Below are 22532 nucleotides of genomic sequence, written 5' to 3' on the forward strand. Positions count from 1 at the left end.
TTTTTTTTTAAATTTAATTAAATAAATAATTTGGATTTTTAAAGCAATAAACGCCTTGTCTTTTTTTTAGACATAATGTCGATCCCTTCATCTGGATCCACATCAATACCTGAGTGAACAGACATCATTGCAAGTGCGCTTAGTCTTTGATGGCCCATAACGCTTCGGGATACTGTTTTGATCCTTTTTATCGTTGAAAAGGTTCTTTCAACGCTAGCTGTTGTAACTGGTAGCGTGGCCAAAATTGTAAGCAAGTAGCTTATGCTCCTGAAGTAGGTCTTGTCACATATATCTAGCAGTTTCAGAACATCGGAAGAGGGATCCATCGATGAAATTTTTTCGCACCAGAATATGTACTCCGCTTTAACAGCTGACAAGGATATTGCGATATCGAAGTAGAGTGTTAGATTTTCCATTTCATTTACTCGATTGGCAGCAGCAAAATCTGGAAGCAGAGTTTGAAACGGTAGTAAAACGTCCTCGTTGACCATAAATTTGTCAGTAAGATTTTGTATAAGAGAATCTAGACAGCGAATAAATACAGAAACTCTAAAATAGTCTTCTGAACATGATGTTTCTGGATTAGAACTCGTTGTTTGTTTCAAAGAAAGCCTTGGAATTGTTATGCTGACTTCAAATAAATCCCTGGCAAGTTGTGATGCGGATTGAAAAGCGTCTCTGGCAGTTTCTCTTATGTTCTTAAGAGAACTTAAGACTTGTTTCGTGTGATTTATTGCAGACACGAAATTTAAAGATTCATTTTGAAGGAAAATTGATAAGGGTAGTGTTAAACTAAAAAGTTTTTCGCATACCATGAGGCTTACCAGAAAATCACTTCTTTGAATTGCTGCTAACAGAGTTGATGCTTTTGAAGACATTGCCATTGGTTTTCAGAAGTTTGGTCATCAACAGGAATAAAACCTGCAAAATCTTCCCGAAGCATACTTTTCGTGGGCTCTGTACAGCAGTCAACATAACGGACACATTTTCAAAGTAGCTCAGTGCCAGAAACATCCATTGTTTCATCAGCCAGAATGCTAAAACAACTCGATCTTATAACCTGGTTAGATATTTTTCTGATGACAATATCAGAGCATATATCCAAGATTTTGTTTTGGATATCTGGGCTTATATAGGTTGCATTTTTTGAACTGGTTACGGATGTGGTGTTTTAAATTCGTATCCCCAGACTCAATTCTAAGACGCAGAAGTGCTCTTAATTTTCCAGCTAGTTTATAATATTTGTGGAATAAACATTTATTAAAGCAACATGATTTCAGAACAATATACATAAGTAGTGAGGAAGTAATAAGAGAATATACAAACTTTTGTTCAAATAGTTTTTTTTTAAAATCATTTCGGGGGGGCTTAAGCGCGGCAAATGTTGCCTACGTGGTTAATATGGCCTATAACGATATTTCTGGAAGCCAGAGCGAACAAAAAAAATGTTGCATTACGAACACGTTTAAACCGGTTTAGCCTCAGTCTTTCGTGCTTAATGTGGCGCGACGGTTGTGAAAGATAGACGGGGCACCTTGTTTTTTTACTTTGGTTGTAATTTGTTGGTAAGTTTTCTTAAGTAAATTTTGAGTTAAATTGGTAACTTCTTTTTTAAATTAAATTGTTTTTAATATTTTCTTAACATATGTGACATCATGATTAAAAAAAAAGAAAAATAATGTTATTATATATATGGCCCACCCTGGGCCATATTTAACACCAGGTGAGCCATATTGAACGCAACTTTTTTTAATATGATTTGTGAAGTTCCTTTAAGCTTTTGTTTTTAACTTTTTGTAATGTTTCTTTTTTTAGTTAAAGTTTTTAAAACCTGAATTAAATATGTTTTGTTAGACTGTTTAAAAAAAGTAATAAAAGAATTAGATTTAAATGTACGGATTTATTTCTTTCGAAGGCTTTTAGCTGCTTCTTGGCCGTTTTGGAGATGGTGTACCAAACGGGAAAGATGTATCCAATGACTGGTCTTAGCAGTTGTTTGTACATCAGGATAGTGGTCTGTTGACTTAGTCCAATATTCTTCTTCATCAATGGATGTACACGATGAAAGGCCCAGCTGGCTTTTCTAAGAACTTTCTGGCCATGGGGAAAAAAAACTTTAACATCTCGTGAAAATTAATTCCCAGGTACTGGAGGTCCTCTTGGCTGAAAGTGACAATCCATCTGTGAGTTTCGACTTCAAGTTTTTGCATATTGTCTATTTTTGAGATCCTCTACGGACGACAGTTGACGGCCTTCTGAAGCAGATGAGTTCTGACTTAGCTGCGTTGATTTTAATAGACGATTGTCAGGAATACAAACACTGCTTGCGGGAGCTTCTTCAGGATGAATTTAGAAACCCCATCCGGCCCTGTTGACTTATTTGGTTTGCAGTGGTCTACCATTTCACATATTTCTTCTGTAGTGCTCAAGTATGGTTTGTCCATTGGGTTATTTGCCAAGTTAGTTTCATTGAATGCACTTCTCTCTGAAGTGGGAGTCAGAGTTTGTTTGATGGAATCTTCTACTTCGTCAATGAAAAGTGGACTGGACGGAGGGTTGGGGGTAAGGTTGCCTTCGAAGTGGTTGAAAAAGGCTTCCACTTTGTCAACCAACGATGTAATCTCAGTTATGTTGTCCATCATGACTTCCGGTAGTGGTTTACTTCTTCCTATAAAGCGGTTGATTTCTTTGAAGGCGTCTGATCCGGGTTTTATTTCTCGCAATCTCTTCTTGAGAGATTTGTCATTATTGTGTCGAATAGATTTCCGGAACATGATGTTAACGCATTCGAGTTCGCTTTTCACTGTCTGGTATTCCCGATTCACTGTGTTGAGTTTTCTCTGGTCAATTCTCTGTAGGATTTTCCTTAACTTTTATCGGTGCGAATACAACTACATGTACATATTCCGGTAGATGTTGGTACCTATCTTTGGCTGTCATGGGCACTCTTTGAACGTCAAGAGCGTTGCCGATTGTCACTTCCAGAATTTCGACGGCACCATCGATTTCAATATTGTGGAGGTCTACACAAATGGTGATTCTGCCACTGCCAGAGCCACATATTCGGCTTTATGGTTTTTTGCAAATGGCAAAATTGTGAAGAAAATTGAGGAGTTACAGATACTGGTCAGGTTCAGGTGACATAAGGGACTTAAAAGTAAGGCAAGTTTATAGCATCTGATTGGTCAGCTGCCAAAAAATTGTTTTCCAATTAAGGCAAACATTGTTGGAAAGTTGACTGGAGTTAGTCAACAAAAATCTCCCTAACTTTCAAGTCAAGTCTACTCATGTCAAAATGACAGTTGATCATGTTTTTTCAACTGAAAGCTGATCTTTATTACTCTATGGTTTATTAATTTTCTGCATAACTTGATTTAATGCTTGGCAATTTTGAAAAGAAATAACTAATTCTTTACAATAGTATTTGGAAATTTTTTCGGGATTCGTAAAAATTTCCGATTATGATGGCAATCATGATAGGGCTGAATACAAAATACAAATCGTGATGGACTTGTAGGTTGTTGGTACTTTTTCTACTATGAACTTTAAGTAGAGGAAAGGTAAGTTCTGAATTTGAAATTCGTGACACTTGAAAAACAACTAGTTGTTTTGATCAAATTGTACGTTCAAAGAATTAGGTTCACTGCAAATAAAGTCCCTTATGTTGCCTGAACCTGTCCATTGTCAGGCCTGTGCATCATGAAATAATGGTTGCAATAAGTGAAAGTTTTGCTCAGGACCCGAATGTGTCGATTCCTTGTCGTTTTCAGAAATAAAGACTGTCTTAGGGTACATTATGGCGTATTTTGCATTTGGATCTACACCTACATCCACATAAAGTCCAGCTTACACAATAACTGGACTTGATGGTATTCCCGCAGAATTCCTAAAAGCAGACCCTGAGGCAGCTTCCCGTATTTTGCTTAAATTCGTGCAGGCTGTCTGGGAGAGTGAAACTTACCTAAGGGACTGGAAGGATGGAGTTATTGTAAAGTTACCAAAGAAAGAAAACCTTAAAAACTGTAATAACTGGCGCGGTATCACAGTTTTGTCCGTTTTTACGAAGTTAATGGCAACTATTATTCTCGTGAGGATTAAGTCCAGAATCGAGTATGCCCTCAATAGGTACCAAGCGGAGTTTCGCCGTGGCCGATCGTGCGTCGACCACATCAACACCTTGCGAATTATACTTGAACAATTATCTGATGTTTTTCTTGTTTAAATGCGCGAAAGAGTAAAAATGAATTTAAATATCAACGACGATGTCGACATTTATGTTATACAGTAGCGAGCAAAAAAAATGCAAACAGTCACACCAAAATCAATTATTATTGCTTTATCTTTCGTAACGGTAAAATTTAGTTTTTCCGTTTCGGATATGTGTACTCATTGTGTAGGCATTCTGTTTATAATAGCAATATGTAATTGGTCTCTCTCTAGTGTTTGCAAATTTACATTTAGTTGGAAAAACATAATTTTACTGAGAGCAAAAAAAATGCAAATGGCAAATATGACTAGGAAGGTAGGTACATAAAATTTATTCTTTGGTTTCAATTAATTAGAATATGCAATTAATAGAAGCAACTATCGATTGGATGCAAAAAAGCAATAATTAACGCTGCTAACAACGGAAGATTGATGCAGGATATCGCTTTGGAGTTTTGTGTAGCAACATCAACAATATCGCGTATTATATCCCGATATCGGGAACAAGGGGACATCAATCGCAAAGTGGGAAGTGGCCGTCCACGCAAAACAACTTCCAGATTAGATCGTGAGATCATAAGGCAGGTTAAAGTTAATCCCTTTAAAACTGCAGTGGAAGTTACTCAGGACATAAATGAACATTTTGATGTTAACGTAGGGGTACACACAGTTAGGCGACGATTAGTGGAGTCAAAACTGTATGCAAGACGACCAGCTAAAAAACCATACATCAGTTCCATCAAAAGGAAGAAACGGCTAGATTTTGCAAAGCGCCATATGCATTGGACAAGTGAGCAATGGACAAGAGTTTTATGGAGTGATGAGAGCAAGTTCAACTTGTTCTCGTCAGATGGCATTAGGTACGTGCGGAGGCCCCCGGGACAAAGGTACAGCCCTAGATATCAAGTTCCGACAATTAAACATGGGGGAGGGTCAGTAATGGTGTGGGGTAAGCAATTTTAAATATTTATGAAATCAAATTTGTAGTTGGGCTTTTTCAAAGGCTCATTTTCTCGTCAAGGCGTGGGCCCGATTTGTCAAGTAAGCGGCCGGATGAATGCCCAAATGTATAAGGGCATTTTGGAAGACCATATGCTTCCACATTTGCGGACGAATATGCCTGAAAACAGCTTATTTCAACACGACAACGACCCAAAACACACCAGCCGTTTGGTAAGAAACTTCTTAGAAGAGAAGAGGGTTCATGTTTTGAACTGGCCAGCACAATCTCCCGACCTCAATCTCATAGAGAATTTATGGGATCATGTAGATCGGGAGATAAGAAAGCGAACTCATTCAAATTGTACCGAGTTGATGGAACAAATAAGGACTGAATGGGAACAAATACCTGCGAGCTATTTGGTGTCGTTGATTGACTCAATGCCTAAAAGGTTACGCGCCGTTATTGCCAATAAAGGTTTCGCAACAAAATATTAAAATATTTAAGTACAAAATTTCTTCAAATAAGATGAATAAATACGTTATTTTTAAAATTTTCCAAGAATTTGCATTTTTTTTGCTTGGCTTAAGATCAAAGTTTAGGAACATTTTTTACAATAACTATTTTCATGGAGTAAGATTGGGTAAAATTCAAATCTGTTTAAAGAAAAAAATTAATTTGAACATTTTATGCTAAATTTCAAAGTATTATAATTTAAAATAACTTAGTTCTTGCTAAAGATTGTACCATACTTTTTCGGTTGCATTTTTTTTGCTCGGTACTGTATGTTTGTTTTGAATGACGAACTGAGCTGTCAGAATGACAGGAGTGGAGTTTGAGAATGATGGGAAATTTAGAGATTACACGAGTTGCAAGTTTTTTTGGGATAATTTTTTTGGGAAGTATTCGCAAAGTAGAGTCTGAAAGTGAAAGTCTTCCGTTTCAAGGAAAACCTTCAAAGCTGCAACAAGGGCATTTGATACCTGTAGTCAAGCACGGTAGAAAACCGAAATTTGAAAGTCATTTCAAGTTGACTTAGAACATTGAACATTTTTATATCGGAGGGAATCAATTATTTTATTATACACCTATAAGGAACAAGGGAGAGGACTCGGGATGATAGAAAGGTAAGAAGCCAGAAAAAGGGGTTGCTCTGGCAAAAGTAGCAACCACGGTAGGGAGGGTAGAGAAAATTTACTCGCGCGTCTATCAACATCTTGACGCTGACTGGATTTCTTTTTTGTATCTCCACAAGGTTCAAGATCCCACGACCGAGCTAGTCTAAGGGAATTATTCCAGCCAACCGAACCAAGGTTAAATAGGAGGTTACAGTTTGTAGATTTTGAGAAGGCGTTTGAGATCCCTGAGAAAATTGTCGCTGTTATTAAAGAATCTTACAACAACGGAAGGTGATTTGTGTTGCACAACGGACAGCTTTCCGACTCCTTCGATGGTCGTCAAGGAGTGAGACAAGGAGATGTCTTGTCACCAATTCTGTTTTTGCTGGCGATTGACGATGTGATGACTGCCACGGTGGTGGGTATAAATGAAAGACACGGTATCTAATGGAGTCTGTTTGACAAGCTTAGCCATATAGATTATGCTGACGATATAAGTCTCATGGCAAACAACACGACAGGCTTAAATCAGATGTGTCATTCACTGCAATTAAATAGAGAGGTTGGCTTAAAGAATAACAAAAATAAGACCAAAGTAATGATCACGGGCCAAAACACACAAGTTTTTCTAAGGCAGGAGACTATAGAGGAGGTCGAGCAGTTTAATTATCTGAGAAGTTTTATATAGCTCTCAATAGCTGAACGGACCTACATATTAACAGTAGAATAAATAAATAAAGCCCGTAGTGCATTTGGAATCCTTTCTCCCATGTGGAACTCTAGCAAAATATCACTACTCACCAAGTTGAAACTCTTCAAATCCAACGTCAAATCATTGTTGTTATATGGTTCTGAAACATGAAATGCTCTGCCAACATCTCTAGCGGACTAAAAGCTTTCGTTAACCGTTGTCTGCGCTCTATTCTGAAGATCCGGTGGCCGCAAACCATTGCTAACGTTCAGCTGTGGCATAGAACCGGACAGACAAAATTTTATGTATAGACATCATGCAACGGATATGGCGTTGGAGAGGCCATACACTGAGGAAACCGGACGACAAGCAAAACAATCCGTCAAATGAAATCCCCAGGGTAATAGACGCGTTGAAAGACCAAAGACAGCTTGAAAGTCATCAGTTTTGAAGGAGGCTTGGTCTCAAGGTATTCAATAGTGGCCACAGCTGAGGTCAGTTGTGGTGAATCGGGATAGGTGGAAGGATCTTGTTGCTGCCCTATGCTCCAGGAGGAGTTAAAGCGCTGCTGCACTTGCCATTCACAACGTTGTGTCGTATCTACCCTAATAATCCTTGAACAACAGGTGGTTGACGGCAATGTTTCGAACATTTTTTTCAGCGACGATGCCCATTTATCACATGGTGGGTATGTTAATAAACAAAATTGTTGTATTTGGGGTTCTGGGAATCCTCAAGTAATTGAAGAGAGGCCATTATATTCACAAACAGTCAATATATGAGGCGTTCTTTGGTCCAGAGGTGTGATTGGACCTTACAGCTTCGAAATGGACAATGGAACGACTGTCACTGTCAAATCGGAGCGTTTTGGTTATATGATAACCGACTCTTTTTGCCTGCTTTTGAAGAATTTGACTTGGGGAACATGAGGTTTCAACAAGACTGTGCCACATGCCACACAACTCGAGCTTAATTACAAGAGACATTTTCTGGCACCGTTATTTGTCGTCGTGGCGATATCAACTGACCACCAAGATTCGTCAACCTATGGCTGAGATATCGCCCAATATTTATCAAAAAGTGGTCAAAAGAATCGTTGCTTGCAACAATTTGTATTGTGGCCATTTAAAAATGGATAACCCTGTACTACTTCAGAACCTTAAAATACGTTCGCAAAAAATGTTACAATAAGTGTGTTGCCATGATGCATCTTAAAATGCGTATAAACTTATCATTTTAAAGTTGCTCCAAAATCTTTAACTATTTCATAATTCCGTTGAACAGAAATAAAAGAAAAGAGTAAATATGCAGCCAGAAAAAACATTCTTCAAATCCTTGTTTCGTAACTGCCAATAAAGATTTTTAATTATTTTGAATTGATTTTGATATTTTTGTATGGTTACAAATATGAAATATGCCCATTCGATTTCAAAATTAGACAAGTTTCAGACGTATCAACTAGATCGGATACTTGGGCGGTTGGGTTGGAGTGGCTGTCCAGATGTCATTGGCGCACGTAGACCTAATGGGTCCATTGTGATACCACTAATGAAGTTACTCATGGGAGAGTAATGAATTTAAACAAACCATTTTGTACTTTTAATAAAGTTAGAGAGACGTTTTGTGTCAATCGTTGCCAGTTCACTGGTGTTATCGAAAAAGGGATTACCGAGAAAGTTATTCTTTCTAATGGAGAATGCTGAACATGTACATAGAAGGTGTTGGACCGTTTCCTCTTCCTCCTCGTCCATGCAGCTTCTACAGAAGTCATTTGTGTAGACCCCTAGCCTCAGAGCATGTCTTCCTATGAGGCAGTGTCCCGTTATTACTCCTTATACTTTGTCTGCTCAGTGATAACAAGCCTTTTGACCGTTTTAAGTCAATACTTGCTTGGGTGCTAGGCAGGTGGTACTTTGTGACCATCTAGCATTTGTTGTTTCTAGAGCATATTGCTTGAGAAGATATTTGATGTAGCAAGTAGTGTTCCTATGTTATGTTTTTGTCATGAGGCAGAAGTGTTCCGTTTTTGGCGAGCTCATCGGCTTTACAATTTCCCGGAATGTCTCTGTGGCCCGGCACCCAAATGAGGTGGATGTTAAACTGTTCCGTCATCTCGTTCAGAGATGATCGACAATCGTGGACTGTTTGAGAGTTAGTGGAGACAGACGCGAGAGATTTAAGAGCGGGTTGGCTGTCTTAGAAAATTCGTATATCCTTACAAGATATAACGTTTTCTTTGAGCCAGGATAGTGCTTCTTTAATCGCCATTACTTTGGCCTGGAATACACTACATTGATTGGGAAGTCTATAGGATAGACTGAGATTCAGTTGTTCTGAAAAGATACCACTTCCAATTCCGTGATCGGTCTTTGAATCGTCAGTATAGAAGTGTACCGCATCGTCTTCCAGGGGTCCCTCTTCTTCCCAGGAGGATCTTGAAGGGATGGACACATGGAAGCTTTTACCGAATACCATTTTTGGTCTAAGGTATAGTCTAAGCGATCTGGAATAGATCTGAAACTGTCTATAATAATAGTATGTCCAGTATTGTTACTGGTCCATTGAGAGGTGGCTCTAAGCCTTACACATGAGTTGGCAGCCACCTTTTTGGAGAAGATGTCAAGTGGTGTTAGATTTAAAAGCACTTCCAGTGCTGCGGTTGGTGTTGAGCGAAGTGCTCCTGTGATGCACATACCTGCTGAACGCTGGACTTTGATGAGCTTATTTAGATTTACCATCTTATCCAGTGCGGTCCACCATACGACGGCTCCATAAATGAGTATCGGTCTGATTACCGAAGTGTATAGCCAGTGGGTTATTTTTGGGGAGAAGCCCCATTTTGATCCTATGGCCTTTTTACTAGTAAAAAGCGCTACAGTAGCCTTTTTTACGCTTTCATGAATATTTGCCTTCCAATTTAGTTTTTTGTCTAAAATGAGGCCCAAATATTTAGCTTGGTGAAAAGCTTAATGGTATTCCTCTAATCTTGGGTGGCCTGATCTGATTGATTTTATATCTTCTCGAAAAGAGTATTAATTCTGTTTTGTGTGGGTTGACGTCCAATCCATTGCTTAGCCTTTTTGGTTAGTTAGCCTGTTCAGGGCATTTTGTAGGAGTTCCGAGAGAACTTGGGGATACTTGTGATGTGAAGAAATTTAGAAGTATTACGACTACGTTTTAGGTTTAGAAACTGCCCTAGCTAGACTAGGTATTATGACAGCTTAGGACTAATGTGAAGAATTTGGGCATTAGAGTTTTAAGAACAAAATGAAACTGATTTAATATTCTTTGAACAAAGCTACGAAATAATAAGCTCAAAGGTACTACTTACAATTTTGAATTCTTCTTGAACACAATTTATTTTAAAGTTGATGTCACGTCTCGTTGATATTAGTTCACTTTCTTAGTTCTTTTCTCTTCAAAATAACGCTTCAAAATGCACTCAACATAAAAAATCATTAGGAATATTTTAAATAACTTATGAGCGAATTGTTTCAAACCAAATTTAAAAAACAGAAAAAGACCTTGCTTTCTTATGAAAACTTTAATTTATACAAGAAAATAACAAATAGGTAAGTAAACTGTAACTAGTTGTAACGACCGTTTTTTCTTTTTACGAAATCAAACATTAATAACGTGTTCATCTAATTGGAAAATAACAATATCAATTTTAAATAGGACAAATAAATTAATATCGGGTGATTCTTTTTTCGAATGCAATAAGTATTAAATTTGGAGGTTTTCAATCATTTTGTTTTAAAATAGTTATATTTTAAGTTTAATATTTTAATTTATAATTAACATGATAAAAGTTTTAGTCTTCTTGTTGTCCTCCGACCCGGCTTTTGACCGTATCTATGCATTTTTGTAATACATCTTTGAATTTGTTTGCAACATCTTCATTGCGGAACCGGCAAGATAGTTTTTCTAAAACTCCTTCAGCTTCTTCGGCATAGTTAAAAGTAGCCCAGATGTAGGCCTTTGGACCCATTTGATTGAAGGAGAAGTCCGCCCCGACTGCGTGGTTTAGTACGAGTTTGAAAATTAGTTCACGTCGCATGACCATGCGGTAGGTGCCTTTTGTTTTATGTTGCAGGATTTTTAATTCACCAATGCCTTAAAAATACAATCGAAATGTGTTATTATTATTAAAATTATTTTAAAATAAATTTTTATGTCATAAATAATTGTTAGACAATGAAGTTCTTCAAATAGCCTATGTTTAGATTTGTACGGGAAATAGATGCAATTGGATCATGTACTTTTGGGATAGTACCACGAATCAATAAAATGTTCGTATTATTTTTTCTGAACCTCGCTTGAAATGGAATACCAAAATAAATCAAAATTTGGTGGCAGCTCTTAGAGAAAAAAGGGCTAGTGACTTACAACTCCCAACCGTTCATGTGTGTTAGAAATGTCCGAAATGGACTTTGTAATATCTTTAACTTTGGTTGACAAAAAATATTTATTTGACTTACTCTTTAGGCCCCCAAACTGGAAAACAGTCAAGATCATGTTGAATAAGGGAAGAGTCATAAATTTATAAAATAGTCTTGAAAAATGTTGTATCACCAGCATAAAGTGATATATAAGAATGTTTTATGACTCGTTGAAGAATAAACAAATGAGGGCCTAAGTGGCTGCTTTGGGGCACTCCAGATTTAACTAAGAAACGTAAGGAGGTGGCAAATTTGAATCGAACACTGTAATATCGGTTTTCTAGGTAAGAGAACGTCCATTTTATAAAAGAGTTTTGTCTTTCTGAAATCTGTTGAAAAAACATCGAATTCCTAACCTTTTTCTAAGCAATAGCTTGGGCTGTATTTAAAATTTGCTTTTTCAAATGGGGAACGGTTTCATCATTTGAACAAAACACGAAATTTTGCAGTTTTTTTTTAATGTTGTCGTTCCAAAGAAGACCAGTAAAAAACTGAAAAAAGGATGTCATTACCTTTGATATAGAATTTTTAAATTAGCATTTTGTGTTGGTGACATCTGTCAATTTGTTTGTTTATTATTCAGTTGGTTATGCCAAATCATCATAGAAAGTTACACGATTGAACACCACGTTCAAATGATAAAACTTTTATTATCAAAATGAGTGTTCGTTTAGGCAAACGTTGCACGCATTGCGCCCATTTTACGGAAGATGTAAGAGTCAACTTTCGGTGGCCAAATTTGAGACGATCGGTTCAGTAAAAAATCAGCTAATACCCGTTCAAGGAACGTAAGATTGGCCGAGAACATCGCCGCGGTCCGTAAAAGAGTACAGGGGCCCTACTCAGTAATGCGTTTCGAAAACAAATATTTTTAAAAACGAAAATTAGTTCTATTACAGGGAATCATCAGCGAAAAATGTGCATACCAAACAAAAGCAATTTGAAATTATGGTAAAATTCGATGACTTGAAGGAAAAAAAAGTATACCTTGCAAAAGACAAATTCAACACAAAATACGAAATGACTATAAACAAAATCAGCTTAAACTTTCTAAGCTTGAATTAAAAAGAGAGATGTGGCAATTGCAAAATTTTGTATTTTTTCTTTGATAAATCTAATAAGAAATACTTTAAAAGAAAAAGTAATAGATGATTGTTTTATTCCATTCGAACATTTTACAAAGTACGGATTCATAAACGAATTGAATATCAGATTCGAATCGGATTGGCTTTCGAAACATATTACAGAGTAGGGCCCCAGCAGAACCGGAGGCAGACTATTCTTTGCCGTGCACAAGAACTCGGTCTTTCGCAGACTTCAACTTGGCGAATTTTTTGACAGGACTTGGGCCTACACCTGTACAAGATCCAACTGACTCAGGAGCTCAAAGTTCATGACCAGCACCGTTTTTTTTCGCTGAATGGGCTTCTAATCGTTTAGTGACGCTGGGCATTTTTGGATGAATGGCTGTGTTAACAAGCAAAATTGCCGTATATATGACGACACCAACCCACGCGACGTTCACCAGGTGAGAATGCATCCTCAAATCGTTACCACTTTGTGTGGATTTTGGGCCGGTGGTGGTGGCGTAATTGGTCTGTACTTTTTCGACGACATGTAGTTCTAGCAGGGCGGCGCACAGTGGTGCGAGAGCGGAAACAAGTCTTTTTAAAAAGTCATATTTTTCCTTTTAAACTGTATACTCTTACTTTACGAACTCTTAGATAACCCGGGAGTATGATTTAAAAGTTTTTTTTAACATATATATTGTATGTTCTAATTTACAAGCCCTCAAAGTTGAAAAATAATTTTACTCAAATCGCGAACTGCATTTTCAACAATTTTTGAGATGTTTTTTTCCGAAGTTCCTTAAACCTTTCTAAAAGTAGTCTGAAGCTTTAGTACTAGGAAGCGTTTTTTTAAACTTTTTGATTTCAAAAAAGATACCAAGAAAGTAAGTATGCCAGACTATGCTCCATATATTCATGTTAAAGCACAGTAAAAATCACCTGCAGATACGTGCAGATGTGGAAGTTATGATCAAAAATGTTTCTCTAAATCGGATTTTAAAAAAACTCCGTTTGTTAACCAAAAAGTTTGATTTCTTCCGTATTAATTATCAGAATGAACTGTTTAAGCCGATTATTTTAAGAAAAAATGTCAAACTTTATTTTAAAAGTAAAACAAAATTAATACATTGACCCAGGTTTAAGAATTTCGATTTTTGCGAAACCATTTATTTCTGCCTGGAACATTTTTCAACTTTGAACTCAATTTTCTTAAAAAAAAACACACGAACAACAATATAGTTTTAGGATATTTTAAGTAACTTTGAGGTAGTCAAGGACTACGTCTACCTAGGCTCCGCGGTGTTGCTATATAAGACCCTTACCATCCCCGTCCTGTTATACGATGCAGAAGCACCTCACCCAACTTGGAGCGCGTAACTGGAGACATCTAGGGACCGAGCTAGATGGAGAAGTTTATTGAGTGAAGCCCTAGTTCACACAGGACTATAGTGCCACCTTAAATGAAATGTATAAGACGAATCTTAACATGTGTGTCAAATTAAAATTCGTTAAATTGTTCAGATTTTACAGACTTTCTTCCTCTCTCTTCCATACAAACATAAAAACCCTCACATTTTAGGAAAATGACAATAACTTATCCAAATTTTGACCAAGCATGTATGAGTAGTACCCGTGGCATGATGGTTAGTGCGTTGGACTGTCATGCGAGAGGTCTTGGGTTCGATTCCTGCCTGTGCTCACGGGTGCTGCTTCTTGTGAGGAATATACAAATTCCTGAAGAGTAATTTTTGCCATGAAAAAGTGCTTTCTCAAATTAGCCATTCGGATTCGGCATATAAACTGTAGGTCCCCTCCATTCCTGACAACAGTACTCGCACACAGGAATGGTTGAAAGTTGTAAGTCACTAGGCCCTTGTTCTTTACGGACTGTTGCGCCACCTAATTTATTTATTTATTTATGTATGAGACTAATCTAAACATGTTTGCCAAATTTCATTTAAATCCGTTGAACCGTTCAGATTAAACAGACTTTTTTCCGCTCTCTGGTACAACCGGCACCACTGTGCGGGGCTACGTGTCACCCAGCAAACGCTTTTCATTATCTACCCGCCCTTATTGAAAAACCCTATATAATCTATAAACATTGAAGACAGAGAAAAGTTGCACGGAGCTTTAGGACAAACCAACTATAAATGAAAGTTTAAGTACCAGCTGACTACCCAGCTTTTCCTCATGAATACAATTTAGAGTTATCTTGGTGTTAATTTTTAGGTACGAAAAATTATTAATGAACCAACACTGCGCTCCAACTTTGATCAATCAGTACGAATGATCTATTTGTATACAAGTTTAAAATTTCAAGCTTACCTCTTTCTTTCCATTCTTTTTTGTCTTGATCAAATCTATAAAGTGTTGCTCTTTCTCCAAAAATTTTGTCTTCGTCTTCTTCGCCTGTTGATACAGTTATTTCATCGGGTAATGCAATAATTGGCTCAAAATGTGGATCATGTTCATCTTCTTCAGATACGTTCTTAAAACTGCTGAATGCATTCGTATGTGTTAAGCCAATAAAACCTTGTGATGGTTGTGTAACTGGTGCTGCTTGGGATTGTTTGGCCAATGCTTGGAATGATAATGCATTTGCGCTAGCTGAAAGGAGACCACCGAGCACATCTTTCGATGAGGAATCGACGGTAGATTCTTGCAAATTTGTTTGTTCTTGCGGTTTTTGAAAATCACCAATGGGTTTTGAGCCAAACAATGAAGGAACTGATTCACCAAAAGTCGCTTTGGGCTTATTTAAATTGTCTGTAACACCTTCAGTTGTATTGATTTTTGATTGGCCTATTTGCTGTTGTTGTTGCCCACCAAACAATGTGCTTCCAAAAACTGGCTTCATTGTATTCATACTATTGCCAAACAGTGATAGACCTGTGCCATTTGATTGTGTATTTGTTCCACCAAGTATAGAAGAACTTCCAAAAGTAGTTTTCCCTTCGTAAAAAAAATACTCATTTTATAAACAGTATAAAAGAAAAAAAAAACACACGTTAATATTTTTCAACTTACCTCCGAAAAGATTTGATCCACCAGTAACTTCTTGACCGCCAAATATGTTACCACCAGACACTGCTGGTGTTTCATTTTGTTTGTAAGTGCTGTTCATAGCTTGTGTAAATGAAAAATTTCCTATTGTGGGTTTTTCATTTTGCGTTATTGTAGAATTACCAAAAAGTTTGCTCCCAAAAATACTGTTGCCTTCAGAGATGGCCGTTTCGGTTTTTGTTGTTGCAGAAAAATCATTGCCAAATTTACTTGGTTTAGGAATGATATATTTTGGTTTTGATAATGATAAATTATTCATGTTTAGGGGAAGAGAATCTTTTGAATTTGATACAGTTGGATAATTGGGGAAAACAAAATTATCCGGATCACATCCTCGACATCCTGGACAGGCCACAATCGATGTTATATCAAAGAAACTATAGGGTAACATAAGTCTATCGGCTATTCTCTTGCTTTCATCCGAAATATTAATTTCTTTGTTTTGCAGATTTGATGAACTTACATCTGGAAAAAATTGATTGAAAATTTATAGCATGAAGTTATGTTTCTTTAAAAATATTATTTTGTTTATATTAAGAATTAGATAATTTCTTTTCATATTTTCTTCATATTTAATACAATTTAGACTTTTCAGAGAAATATTGCTAAACTTGTTTAAATTGCTAAACTTAAAGCAAAAGCTTAGATTGGTGAATCATCAGCATCTAAAATTTGGAAGAAACTGCTCATTCTATATGAAGATGATAAAAAAAATTTCACAAAATGAAAGATCATTAAATTTTATAAAGAAAAAGCTTTGATTTTTTTCGTATCTGTAATAGTGGCATGGTGGTTAGTGCGTTGAACTGTCATGCAAGGGGTCTTGGGTTCAATCCCTTCCTGTGCCACCTTAATTTAAAAAAAAAAAAAATATTTTCGCGGGTACTGCCCCTTGCGAGGAATTGACAAATCCTTCAGTAGTAATTCTTGTCATGAAAAAGTGATTTCTCAAATTATCCGTTCGGATTCGGCCTAAAATTGTAGGTCCCTTTCATTCCTGACAACAGTACTCGAACACAGGAATGGTTAAGAGTTGAAAGTCACTAGGCCCTGGTTCACAACGGACTGTTGCGCCACCCAATTTATTTATAATAGTTTAACAAAAATTCTAGCAGCATTGAAGAGAAACAAATGGTTTTTTCGGTTTTTCGAGTTTAACTTGAAAAGTATTTGTCGTATCAAAAAATAATCTTCTACAAAAATTAAAGCTTACTCAATTTCGTAAAAAAATATGGTATTAATTTGTTTGTACTTGTTATTGTTGGTATAATAACTCTATAGGCATTAAAGGATCATTTTTTCAAACAAGTTGATGACAATTTAAAAACATTTCTGGAAACTCTTATAATAGATAAAACGAACATTAAAAATAGAAAAAGAAAGTGCATCGCAATAGGGCATAGCTTTATATCAGATGTGCGTCCCAGATCATTCATGTCTCCAATACTAAGCAGCCTTGTCTTATTTATATACAGAAAGTTAGGTTCTAAGAAGTTGCTAAACCTTTTATCAAGCTTAGGCTTTTGTTTTTCATACTATGAAGCTTAGTTGTTATAGATATCAGCTATTTACCACACTCGAACAGATTCCAGCGGTTCATTTAACAAATTTGTGTTTGGTAATGCGAACTTTAATGTCAACACGTTAGATGTACTAAATACATTACATTCTTTGGGCGCTGCATCCACTTCCATAGGAAGAGAAACCGGCACACGAATGCAAAAGCTGAAGCAAATTTCACCAAAAATGACTGGTGTTAACATTTGACCAGCCTCTTTACATAAAAAGTAAAGAAATCGTTGCCGCAGCTTTAACTGAGTCCCGTCTATCAAAATTCTCCTATATTGTTCCAATAGGTTTTCTGATGAGTGGAAGTGGCCTGCAAGAGTTAATGAGTTCTATATACGCCCCGGTTTCTGTTGAAAAGATGCTACAAGGAAAAGCTTTCGATAGAGCAGTTCGTACTTTAATACTAATACAGACATCTTTAGCTAATGTAATAATGGAACAAGTCGACATAAGCCAACATGAGTTAGAGGAAATCCATAATCTCATGAAAAATGTTCTTGATGAGTCTCCTTCGTTATGTGCACTAAAACAAAACCCTCATTTGATCCATCTTAGTGAGAAACTACAAACAAATCATAAAAAACTCAAATTTAATGGACCAACAGCAGCCTTATGGATTTAGTTGTTTAATATGACTACATTGCTAAAAGATTTTATTCACGTTTAGCGGTCTGGCGATTGGAATGCCCATATTAACTGTGTGAAGAATATGATTCCATATTTACATGCCGCCGGACACTTCTCATACGCCAAAACATGTCACCTGTAATTGCAGGACATGATTAAAAAAACTAGTGCAGGAGGGTTACTTTATAATGAGAAGAACTGACCGATTTTGGACAGGGGTGTGGTCGGACCAGACAATTGAACAAACTCTAATGCGTGGAATGAAGAGTATGGGTGGCTTGACACGAGGGCGTGGAATCACTGATAGTATACTAAGCAAATGGGTTCTGACTACTACTCATGAAATTTTCTCATCACTCGAAGAATTTACTGGCGTTCTTTTTTCTACTAGTGATTAACATGAAGATTTTGGGGAGGCACGTAAAATAAGAGATAATACAGACATTGCATGCTATCAAATTGGTTCCAAAGTCATCCTCCATTTCCAGTTACAAATGAAATCATGTCAATAACGGGAGGCATCGTTGGATAAAGTAACTTGCTACAATGCTTATTCTCTAGGCATGCAGGCAATGAGCCATATAGTGGTCCAACGAGTTTCAGAAGTATGAAGGAACATACAAATTGAATACTACAGTTTTTTTTGTGGACATTTACAGTCACAAAAAAAAACTATATTTTTAGGAAATTTAATAAGCTTGCTTTTCGTGTAAAAAAAAACCTAAGTTATTTTAAAAACTAAACCACGTACAAACAAATTAATATCATATTTATCTGGAAATTTTTTTAAGCTTTAATTTTGTAGAAGATTACTTTTTGATACGACAAATAGTTTTCAAGATAAACACGAAAAATCAACAAAAAAAACTTATATTTCTCTTCACTGCCGCTAGAGTTATTTTATAAACTATAACAGATACGAAAAAAATCATCAAAGTTTTTTTTTATAAAATTTTATGAGCTTTAATTTTGTGAAACAATATTTTTTTAAAAGGTATTGCCTAGCTTTTACCTTCTGCGCTAGCCTACTCGTCGCTCATAGATTCCACATGCGATCCACTGACACAGCTGAATTTTGAATTCAATGAGCATCCGTTTTTTTACTACTTTAGCTATTTTTAAGTTAAGTTTCTTTATTAAGGAAACAATTTCCACAGTGCGAAAAAATATTGTGTGCTATTTTTCATGGAGCAACAGTAATGATGACGCGGAAGAAAGGAGAAAAAAGATTTGGTAGTGCAGAGACGATACATCCGATCTACAGAGCATCCAATGGATTTGCCCGATTCAAATTAAATTAGCAAAATGTAGGTACATACATCCCAACTTGAAGTAATCAAAATATTTTCGAGATTTAAAATATATTTTGGACTTTATAAATATATTTTAAATTTGATGGAGAGTAATTTTTCTGAAAAACATTCTTCCTTCACTGAAAGAATTTACCAAAAAGAAGTTGGGAATGATTTTAATTTAGGATTGGCACAGCCAATATTTTGTATAATTATCTAGGAAATGATAAATTTGCTTGAAGAATTATTATGGATCAAGATGGACCGAAAGACTAGCCTCTCAATGGGACTCTTACAAAGAATCCCTAAGAAGGAAATTTAAGCGATCTTCTTTGCGATCCTTCTGAGCCACGATAGAACAACCTTCTGAAACCTCTAGGTTACGGAAAATTCCTTCCACTAATCCAGCCAATCTGCTTGAAAAATGCAGACGGCTCCTGGACAAATTCAAGTAATGAATCGCTGAACTTACTATTGGATACTCATTTTCCTGGTAGTTGTCTTACCGAAACTTGCGAAAGTTATATAGGTTCAAGTCCCAATACAACATATCCAATAGGTCAGATCTCAAGGGACAAGCTACAATGGGCTATCAACAGATTCAAACCTTTTAGCCGAGCTGCAAAAGACTTCTGACATAATTGCACCAATCCTTGAGGCGTTTTTTGCCAGCTGTCTTTACCTGGTCCAAGTTCCCTCGGCATGGAGAGAAGTAAAAGTTGTTTTTATATCCAAAGTAAATGCTCGCAAGTAAATCTACGACCTATAAGTCTATCATCATTTCTTCTTAAGACCTTGGAAAGATTGATTGATATCCATTTAAGGGCAAGTTTTGATACAAAACTTCTTTCTTCGTCTCAACATGTCTATTGTAAAGGTAAATCGGTCGAAATAGCTTACACACCTTAGTAGGCATTGTCGAATATTCCCTGCATCATAAAGAGTTCACTATGGTTGCTTTCCTTGACATCGAAGGTGCCTTTAACAACGTGGACACATCTGCACTAACATCTCTAAATCTAGAGAGTTCGCTTCGGGAGTTGATTCATATAAGCATATAATGCTGACTAGCAGAATAATCAACTCAAATCTGGGCAACTCTTCTGGCAGACGACATATCAAGGTGGTGCATCTTAACACCTTAAAAGAACTCTTACAAAATGCCTTACATAGACTAATACTTTGGGCTGATCGGTGTGGACTGGGTGTTAACCCACACAAAACCGTGTTCTTATTTTCGAGGAGATACAAAATTCCATTTGTCAACCCTCCATATATTAAAGGAATCCAATTAAAATTCTCAGACCAGGCTAAATACATGGGTCTTGTCTTAGAAAAAAAACTAAATTGGAAACGCAACGTACAGGAAAAAGTCAAAAAAGCTACTGTAGCTCTCTTTTCTTGCAAAAAAGCTATTGGTAATAAATTGGGCTTAAAACCCAGAATCACGCTTTGGCTATACACATCGGTAATCAACCGATTTTAATGTACGGTGTGGCAGTACGGTGGGCTGCTTTAGAGGAAGGTATAAACAGGGCTAAGCTATATAAAGTCGAACGGTCACCTTGCCTATGTATAATTGGATCGCCTCGCACGACACAGACCCACAGACTACACCACCCCCCAACTGCAATTCGACAGAAATTTCGAGATCTCTGCACCTCCCAGATCTTTCTGGGAGAATAGGATATTCCTGGAATATGGGTCAATCCATTTCTATACAGATGGTTCAAAAACAACAGAAGGGGTTGGTGGAGGTGTGTACTCTGAACGACTGAAATTAAGTCTCTCATTTCGCCTTCCCAATCACTGTAGCGTGTTCCAGTCGGAAGTTTTGGCGATAAAAGAAGTCTTGTCTTGGCTGCTATCAAATCTCTGGAATCTCTCTCTCTCTACAAACTTAATAACAATCCATAACTGTTGATCATCTCTAATGGAGATGGCACAACAGTTTAATATCCACCTCTTCTGGGTGCCGGGCCATAGAGACGTTCCAGGTAACTGTAAGGCAGATGAACTCGCCAGGAACGGCGCAGTGCAGCCCATCTTACCACGTTTGGCACATATTGGCATACCAATCGTTACTTGTATACTGTTGCTAATTAAGACGCTGTGAGGAGGACAGGCACCAGGGGGAACAACATCATAACGGGTTAGGATTTAAAACGTTCAAGGTGCTTGCTGTCTTTAAGCAGATCGCATGTAAGCTCGATAATAGGAAAACACGCCACGCGACTAAGCGTATTCTCAAATAACTTTTGCAGAAGCTGTATGGACGAGGAAAAGGAGAAACAGTTTTTCATCTTCTCTGTACATGCCCTGCTCTGGCTCGAAAACGCAAGAATTACCTAGGAGAATTCTTCTTTAACTATCTGAACGATCTAAATCATATCAGCATAGTCAGCCTCTCACGTTTCGTAAGGGACTCAAACTGGTTCCATTGAGCTTAGGATGTATCCTCAAGATTAATGTGGTTTCACAATGGGCCATTAAACTGGCCTAAGTGTGTCCAGCCAGTGGACAGCCACTTCAACCTAACCTAAACTATGTACAACAGAAAAGGATATTTTAGTCTTAACGTCATGTTCGTAGGCATATCAAACGTGAACTTTTCGGTTTGTTAAGAAGCCTCTTTTTCAATTTTTTGCGAGGCTCAAAAGAAGTTGCATTTATTCTGAAGTTATTTTTACCCTTAAGAAACTTGTTATTACAATTTTAAAACCAAAAAGCAAAAAACACTTACATTTTGCAAAATTTGTTCGTTCTGTCGTTTATAATTGACAAAATGGAGTTTTCCTGTTTTAAAAACTACTCAATGAATGCATTCCACAAAACAAAAAAACGCCATAAGCAATGCCAAATACTTCTGTCGTGTTTTCCTCCTATAGCGTTTAGTGACTATCGCAATAAGGCTGATTGCTTAACGTTTTATTAAGTTCTTATTTTATCCAAACAAAATACTACATAAAAAAAATCTCTAACCAATCTTAGGAGCGAGCTTTGAACAAAACCTAAGCAATCTCTAAAAATACCACCTGAACAAAATTTAATTATAATAATTGTTTTGAATTTAAAATGTTTTTAATCACTTACCACTTTCTTGCACCTGTTCCTCGGTCGATGATGTTGTTGTTTTCTTTAAATCATCAAGACAGTCATTGACCGCTTTCATAAATGCATCTGCAATATCTTTGCTCCTAAACCTCAAACAGAACTGATTCAATTCAACATCACCCTCGCTATAATCGTTTACAACAAATAACCACGACTTTTCATCTTTGTTCTTATAAATTACATCCTCATTTAGTGCGTGATTAAGGCAAATTTTCAAAACTTGTTCACGTCGCATTACAACTCGCAGTTTTTTTGTTTGTGTATGCCGTAAAATTTTAACATCACCAAGACCGCGCTCTTTCCACTCGCCCTCGGTAAATCTAAATAATTTAGCACGATGTGAATAGACGACCTCTTCGTCTTCCTCACCGGTTTTTACTTCAATCTGAAAATACAC

The 22532-nt window shown here is 36.8% G+C and overlaps 2 protein-coding genes across 2 annotated transcripts in view; both read right to left on the reverse strand.

Moving 5' to 3' along the window:
- Positions 1-38: 38 nt before the first annotated feature.
- Positions 39-884, reverse strand: LOC129946294 (uncharacterized). Its single transcript, XM_056056430.1, has one exon. It carries the CDS (start codon positions 882-884, stop codon positions 39-41), a length of 846 nt encoding a protein of 281 aa, XP_055912405.1.
- A 9592-nt stretch (positions 885-10476) lies between these two features.
- LOC129938493 (E3 SUMO-protein ligase RanBP2) overlaps positions 10477-22532 on the reverse strand; it is a 29271-nt gene continuing 17215 nt past the window's right edge. Inside the window, exons 5-8 of the mRNA XM_056046102.1 lie at positions 22115-22520; positions 15498-15998; positions 14796-15422; positions 10477-11071 (exon numbers count right to left, since the gene is read on the reverse strand). Of these exons, the coding sequence (XP_055902077.1) occupies positions 10770-11071; positions 14796-15422; positions 15498-15998; positions 22115-22520 (1836 nt within the window). The 3' untranslated portion in view covers positions 10477-10769. The remainder of the gene's footprint in view (positions 11072-14795; positions 15423-15497; positions 15999-22114; positions 22521-22532) is intronic.

This window comes from Eupeodes corollae, chromosome 1, assembly GCF_945859685.1.
Source record: "Eupeodes corollae chromosome 1, idEupCoro1.1, whole genome shotgun sequence".
NCBI lineage: Eukaryota > Metazoa > Arthropoda > Insecta > Diptera > Syrphidae > Eupeodes > Eupeodes corollae.

Coding starts and splice junctions, on each gene's coding strand:
- LOC129946294 (XM_056056430.1), bottom strand. CDS start 884: ATGGCAATGTCTTCAAAAGCATCAACTCTGTTAGCAGCAATTCAAAGA.